Source organism: Rhincodon typus, chromosome 16 (assembly GCF_021869965.1).
Source record: "Rhincodon typus isolate 14 chromosome 16, sRhiTyp1.1, whole genome shotgun sequence".
NCBI lineage: Eukaryota > Metazoa > Chordata > Chondrichthyes > Orectolobiformes > Rhincodontidae > Rhincodon > Rhincodon typus.
In genome coordinates, this window is record NC_063347.1 from 20,301,684 (window position 1) to 20,309,619 (window position 7,936).

General features: G+C 38.5%; 1 protein-coding gene across 1 annotated transcript; it reads left to right on the forward strand.

Annotated features, from left to right (window-relative positions):
• Positions 1 to 65: 65 nt before the first annotated feature.
• Positions 66 to 3,154, forward strand: LOC125485116 (5-aminolevulinate synthase, non-specific, mitochondrial-like). The gene is made up of 3 exons (XM_048606354.1): positions 66 to 491; positions 992 to 1,154; positions 2,851 to 3,154. The coding sequence occupies exons 1-3, from the start codon at positions 195 to 197 to the stop codon at positions 3,009 to 3,011; spliced, it is 621 nt and encodes a 206-aa protein (XP_048462311.1). The 5' UTR covers positions 66 to 194; the 3' UTR covers positions 3,012 to 3,154.
• The last annotated feature ends 4,782 nt before the right edge of the window (positions 3,155 to 7,936 follow it).

Below are 7,936 nucleotides of genomic sequence, written 5' to 3' on the forward strand. Positions count from 1 at the left end.
TGGAAGCAGGTGCACTAGCAATATTTAAGGTCTATCTTGATAGACATGTGAATGGGAGGCAACAGTGATAGAAACCACATGGCGCAGGCTTGGTGGGCTGAATGGTGTGTGTGTCTCTGTCTGTCTGTCTGTCAGTCAGTTTCGTCCTCGCTCGAGCTATTTAGTTATTTGTCTCATGAATTAATGCTACTGGAATGACATGTAGCTTTTTTTTAATTGCAGGAAAAGCATTCGGATGTGTTGGAGGCTACATAGCCAGTACTGCATCTCTTATAGATACTGTGAGGTCATATGCTGCTGGCTTCATCTTCACTACCTCATTACCGCCTATGTTGCTTTCTGGTGCTTTGCAGTCTGTCCAATTCCTGAAAAGTGGTGATGGTCGAGCACTGCGCCGCAGACATCAACGCAATGTTAAACACATGCGGCAGTTACTCATGGATGCTGGTTTACCTGTGGTTCACTGTCCCAGTCATATCATTCCAGTCAGAGTACGTGTTGAATCAAAATATTCCTGTTTATTCAATATTTTTCTTTAGTGTCCTGTGTTTCCTTACTCCATCTGCTTCTCTCTCCTGAGGCATTCTTCACTAATTATGAAACAAATTCCTGTTGTCTCATTTAAAATAGTAATTTTGCAACATGTTTTTTAAAAAAAAAAGCAGTTGTGCAGTATTGCGTTGATCATTCTGCAATAAATGTACAAGAAAAATTGATTCATATATACAATTGTTGATTTTTCTTTTTCCAAATTCACCTGTGTTGCATTGGTATAAATTTTAGAGGCATGTTAACTTCAGTGCTATCTGACAAGTTTGTGGTAAGACGTGAGGAATTGGAAATGAAATTGGATGGGACATAAATATAACTGCTACCTTTGATACTTTTTATCTTTTTGCCCGTATGTGCAATGGAAATTGGACAAAATGGTGATGAGCTTGAAGAGTCCATGAAGACATTCCTTGATTCTTGTGTATGCTTGCATTTCTAGGTTGCAGATGCAGCTAAAAATACTCAGCTCTGTGATGAACTGCTAAGTAAATACAACATTTACGTCCAAGCTATCAATTACCCCACTGTTGCACGTGGGGAGGAGCTCTTGCGTATTGCCCCAACCCCCCATCACACCCCTGAGATGATGAATCATTTTGTTGGTAAGTAGTCCTCACATCAATGATCTAAAGCAATTTAGGGAGGATAGTGCTCTAGATTTAAAACTATTTGAGCAAGCCAATCATCATTGTTGCAGTTTTATGAGTGCTGGAAATGAGTCCACAGTAGTTTGTTTCTCGGGCAACTAGTCCAGCTATTTGATAGGCTTCCAAGAGTGGTGGCAATCTTGTTTGGTCTATACCAAACTAGAAAACTTTGTTCTTCCTTTGATCAGAGCTTTGGTGATGGGACGTCAGTGCCAGCAAGTGTTACTAATGACTGAGGAAAGGGATTTGCTGGAACATTTTGAAATCATTAGTTTAGAAATAGAAATGCACCCGTTTTATGCCATAAGAGCCTGTTCAAAGCTATTGTGCTCTCTTAATGGTTATCTTCTGTTTTCCCTTCCCTACCAAATAACTTGATATCAGGACTGCCTTTTGTGATGGGGCTTCACTTGGTGATTCTTCCTGATATCTAATTTTACAGTCTTGTTTGAATCTTTACAAAGCTAGTATCTTGAATCTGAACGTGAGTTTCCAGGTGCTTCCTTCATGATGAATAATAAAATCAGTTTTTTCTGCTTCAGGTACAGGACTGGCTACCTCTGTTTCTAGCAGGTTCTTGCAGACTGATCTTTCCCTTCCTAAAATATGTCACTATGGTGAAGTGAATCACATTGACCTTGTATCCAGGTGGATATGCTAATTAGCTATCCACTAGACCTGCACCTCAATTTACCTTTTAAAATTACATGGGTAGTTTAAAGTATAATGGTATACAAGGATATGGGGAAAATGCAGGATTTTGGCACTAGGTAATAGAACTAATGCAGACACAGTGGGCTGAATGGCTGCCTTTGCTGCCAAATTCCGTAAAACCCTTTTCTAAAACCAAGCATGCTTAACACCACCCTGAGAGATCTGGAGTCATAATGAAATGACCACAGTGAACACGGATGCTCTTGCCATATTGTGCAGCTCTGAACCTTTTTTTGTGCCTTCTCAGTAAAGCACCCTGGGCTCCCATTAACTTTAACAATGTACGCATTCTAGCTTCTTGTCAGGCAGAATTCAGAATATGTCAGATTTAATCTCTTCATGCCACCATTTTACCTTGAGTCCCAAAATCTAACACACTTTTTTTTCAAATTTTGCTTTGTGGCTCTAGGAATTAGGTGATCAAATGTAACTAATTGTTTGCTGGTGTGTCTAATCTAGTTCTGTTGAATGGTCTGTTCTTGTAATATAAGTATACAGTTTAAGTGCAGGAGATGATAAAGTCCTAATGATCTCTATCTCAATCGTGTAACTTGGAAGTTGGTGGCCTGGGCTTAAGTGCATTCATAATTTTTTTGTTTTTTTGTCCAAATTGATTGCCTATTCTAATGTAAAATTAGAATTTATTGAACTTTTAAATACGCTTCCCCCAAACTTATCTGAATTTCTTATTCCCCTAAACAAGCTCATTCTATAGTTTAATTTTTTTAGTAACATTTTCACTTGTCAATGAGTTAGAGATTTTAGACATGAGAATCTGATTCTTTTACCACTGTCTTTTGAAATAGTCACAATAAAAACTGACTACCTTGGTTTTGGTTATTTATTTGGGTTTTTTTTTTCGGGAATAACTTAAGTGGTCAGCTTGGAATTATTGCGGAAGTTGAATAAGTTGTAATATCTCGTGTTTTATAAACAGAAAAACTAGTGATAACATGGAAAGATGTTGGCTTGGAGTTGAAGACCCATTCCTCAGCTGAATGTAACTTCTGCAGAAGACCTCTACATTTTGAGATGATGTGTGACCGGGAAATATCCTACTTCAACGGAATGAGCAATCTGATATCTGTGAAAGCCTAGATCAATGTGATTCAGGACTGTCTTTGTATGAGGACTTATTTAGACCATATAATGTATGTTTTTACAAAACTTTACATATAATTTAATTATACAAGATTATTTCCATAGACTTAAAATGCTTAATTAAAAAAGGCAAAACTGTATTCATTGTCTGTCTCCTGTTATTGAAATATAATTAATGGTCTGTACGTTCTTTTCACTCTGAAAATAGAGGAACAATTGCACATTTCAATCTCCTGAAATGAAGGGTGAAATAAGAGGCCTTTAAAAGAATGGATGTGTTTGACTACGTTTGGGGAGTTAATGGGTGGTGGAAGTGCATAATAATAGATATTTAAAAAGTCACTTAGCCTCTCTCTTAAAAATTGTATTTTATCAAAACTTAGCTGACAATTCCACACTCCTAAGTGGCAATATACATATCTAGCTGCTTCTTACTTGCTCTTTCTCCCTTGTTCAAATGTGTTGATTTGGGTTGGATGCAGTCGAAGTGGTTTGTTCAGAGTAGGCTTAGACCATTTCAGGCGCGACCAGCTTCTATGTAGTAAGTTCTTTGTAATCGACAAGTATTGCGTCACATCGGCAACAGTTCAATCTGGAGTGGTTCCAGTATTATTTAAAATACTGAAATACTTTGTAGACAAGCTTTTTGAAACACTCCAACTTGGAGCTTGGACACAATGCAAGCTTGGAAATGAGTTGTATGCCCAATGCTTGTTTTGCTGGTACCAGCTCAAATGTGTAATTATCTAGAATCCAGACATGCATTAAAATTTTAATTTGGTATCAAACTGAATTAGTGTTACTTTTATAAAATAAAAATAGGGTAGGAAAGAGGTCATAGAATTTTGTAGCACTAAATTGATCATCCTATACACTAAAGATCTGAAAGTAAGCTAAATGTCCTAGACGACTGCAGACTGCCATTCTTAATGGAGCTTAAAATTACAAGTGAGACAGGTACAAAAGTTCAGCAGCTGGTGAAAGCATAAATGTTTTGAAGTTCAGGAATATTTAATCTTTCTTTTTTGTTGTTTGTTGTGAAATGTAAGCAGCGTGTCTTCTAACACGCACCTCATTGCGGAGTTTCAGAATGTTATAGGAGGCCATTTACATCCACTGTTTTCCCCCACTGTTTCAAATGTTAAATTGTTTTTAAACCAGTATATTGCATCAGTTTTGTTCCCTGGCTTTGACCTCTGCATAATATTACTCATAATCTCTCCTTTTGCTCTCAGATTTGCAACCTGAGTAACCTCTATCAACTCCATTGAGCAGCTTCTGCAAATCTCCTCTTGATTCACTTTGCTCAAGTGGCAATGGTTTTCTCATATTGAACATTGTCTTAACTTGCAGTTTTTCATCCCATGTATCATGTTAGATCAACGCATTTTAATAAAGGTGTTCACAATACATTGGTTTTATCCATTAAACTTTTGCTCAACGTTTCTATGCTGCAGAGTTATGAAACCAAAATTCTACTTGCCAAGCTCTTAATGGTTATAGTTGCATGTTCTCGTGCTTTCTTGGAAATTTGTGGGTTATTTTTATTGCTGTCCGTTTGTCCACGTCCTTCAATCTTTTGAGCACCGGCTTCTGTTCCTTTTTTTTTCCTCTCCCTAGATTTTAATGCTATTACATGATTTGTTTCAGCCTCCAAAATGACCTTTTTTGAAGTTATTAACACACCTTTTGAACATGATACAGCTGCTTACATTACAAAACTGAAAGGCAAATCTCTTTAATGGGTAGGCTGAGGTGAAAGTGTTTCCATAATCTGTATTTTTCTGTCTAAAAAAGCAATTACTGCACTCGGAAGGCAGAAAAATCTTGTCCCAAACAAATTGAAACTCAACGTTTTCTCAAAAATTAAGTATGTTACTTTAGCTCTAAGCTATTTTGGAGCAAGACATTAGCCAACTTTCATATCTAATCTAAGCATAATGGTGGCTCAGTGGTTAGCACTGCTGCCTCACAGCACCAGGTACCCAGGATTGATTCCACCCTCAGGTGACTTCTGTGTGGAGATGTTCAGTTTAGGTGGGTTAGACGGGTTAGACATAGAAAATGCTAGGGTAGGGCAATGGGTCTGGATGGGATGCTCTTCAGAGGGGCGGTGTGGGCTTGTTGGGCCGAATGGCCTGTTTCCACACTGTAGGGATTCTGAGTCCATGACCACATCCATCTAGAAAGACAAGGGCAGCAGATACATGGGAAAACCACCACCTGCAAGTTCCCCTTCAAGCCACTCACTGTCCTGACTTGGAAATATATTGCTGTTCCTTCACTGTCGCTGGGTCAATATCACTGAGAAGATCAAGGAGAGCAGATGTATGGGAACATCACCAATTGCAAATTCCCTTGCAAGCCACACACTATGCTGACTTGGAACTATATTGCCATGCATTTACTGTCACTGGTTCAAAATCTTAAACTCCTCCCTAATGGCACCATTGGTGTACCTGCAAGGTATAGACCCACAGCAGTTTAACATGGTAGATTGTCATTCCACCTTCTTAAAGACAATTGAGTCTGCGCAGTAAACATTGGCCTCTCCAGAAGTGCTCATATTCCCAGGTATGAATAAAAAAGACATTGATTTATAACAATGATAGAAAAGAAAATATCAATCAAATAATGGGGGTTAAAACATTAAAACAAACAAGCTGAGAAGGGGTATAAAAATTTTACCAGTGACACAAAAAATACAAGATTTTATAACCAAGATTAAAAGTGTGGGGCTAATTAGAAATGAGAAAGGACATACTATGGGAAGATGGAGGAATACTAAAGATAATGTTTGTTTTCATTGAACAGTACAAAAGTAATAATAAAAGGGTCTAGGAAAAAGTGGTAGAACAATTAGATAGATTAACCAAAAAAGTAGGAGTGAGAAAAAAGTGTATATTTGCTTGATATCTGGACTTAACACTTTCCAGCAATTTCATCTGGAAAGTGTATGACCAAATGCTGGACAAAGTTTCCTGAGTTATGATGTTTCCAGGCAGGGTAGCCCAAATTGTCAAGTTCTCAGCTGGTTGCACTCCTTTATTCACCCCCTCCTTGGTTGGTCAGAACAAGGTTTTTTTTTTCCATCAATGTGGGTATTGGTTATTGGACTAGCATTTATTGCCCATTCCTAATTGCCCATGAGTTGAGTGTCTTACAAGGCCAATCTGTTACAAAATTCACTTTCCTGCCCTATGTTTTGATTTTTCTAGTGTCCAGAACATTTTTTTTTTTATCTTGCCTTCAATTATTTTAGGACAGTTGAAAACAGTTTAAAGCCAATTTTGTGCTTTTGAAGTGTACTGACTATTGTAATGTAGAAAATGTGGCAACTAGTTTATAAACAGCTGGTTCTGTCAAACAGAAGTGGGATAATGACTTGGTAATCTGTTTCTTTTGTTGATTGAGGAATAAATAACAAGTTTTGGGAAGACATTGTTCAGTGATATTGTCGCTGGATTAGTAATCCAGAGTCTTAGTTCAGTTCTGGTGATCCAGGTTCAAATTCTACCTTGACAGATGGTGGAAATTGGATTCTATAAGAGTATAATGATGACTGTGAAACTTGTTGTTTGTTCACTAATGCCCTATATGGAGAAGGAAACTGCCATCCATACTTGTTTGGGTCTACACATGACTATATACCCACAGCAATATGCTTGATTCATAACTAACAAGCCAGTCAGCTGTATCATCTGCTAAGTCTCTCAAAAGAAAGACCGCCTGGTATCAACTAAGGTGTTGGAAACTTCAACAGTGAAGGTAGCCCCTCTAGTCTCTGCAAAGTCTCCTTACTAACAAGTGGGAGCTAGTGCCAAAATTGTGCTGTCTCACAGACTAGTCAAGCAACAATCTGAGTCATGGAACCACACCTTACACACAAAGTCCCAGACAACACCATTAACATTAGCAGAGGTCATGCACTGTAGCATGCAGTTGAGAGGGTGTTCCCTGGAATTCCTCAACATTGACTCCACCCTCCATGAAGTCTCACGGCATTAGGTCAAACATAAGCAAGGAAATCTCCTGCTAATTACCACATACCAGTCCCAGCTACCTGATGAATCCATACTCCTCCATTTGGGGGAAGCTGAGGATGGTAAGGATATAGAATAGACCTTGGTTGAGAGATTTTAATGTCCATCATGAAAAGTAGCTCAGCAGCGTTCCTACTCACTGAGCTGGTTAGATCCTAAAGGACATAGTTGCTAGACTGGGTCTGCAGCAGCTGCTAAGCGAACCAAAAAATGGGAGAAACATAACTTGACCTCATCGTCATGAATCTGCCAACCGTGACAGTATCAGTAAGAGTGACCACTGCACAGTCCTTGTGGAGACAAACTCCAATCTTCACATCAAGAATACCTTTCATTATGCTGTTTAGCCCTATCCCCTTGCTGAATGGGACAGACTTTGAGCAGATCTAGCAACTGAAGACTGGGCATCCATGAGGTGCTGTGGGCCATCAGGAGAGCAGAATCATACTCCAACACAGTCTGCAACTTAATGGCCTGGCATATCTCCCACACCATCATTGCCATCAAGCTAGGAAAAATAAGGCTGTGTTCATCTGTAAATCAACAAGCAAATTTCAAGGATTAAGAAATGAGGAATGGATTGCAAATCTCAAGAATTTGTCTTTTGGTGTTGGTCACTCAACCATTTTGCTTCATACCAACAGCTTCTCACTCTTTGTCTCGTTGTTATTTTTAAGTCTCTGAATTGCCAATTAAATCTCCTGTAGAATAATAACTTCTTAATGTTGCATTAATATCATAGGGTGGTCGTCATGAGGTGCTGGGTTCAAGTTCCACTCCAGGACTTGTTCACAATTTTTTAAAATAAGTAAGTGATTGTAATGTCGAAATAGGTATAGGAAGAGTAATCAAAAGGGAGAGAATGATTGGATTAAATGA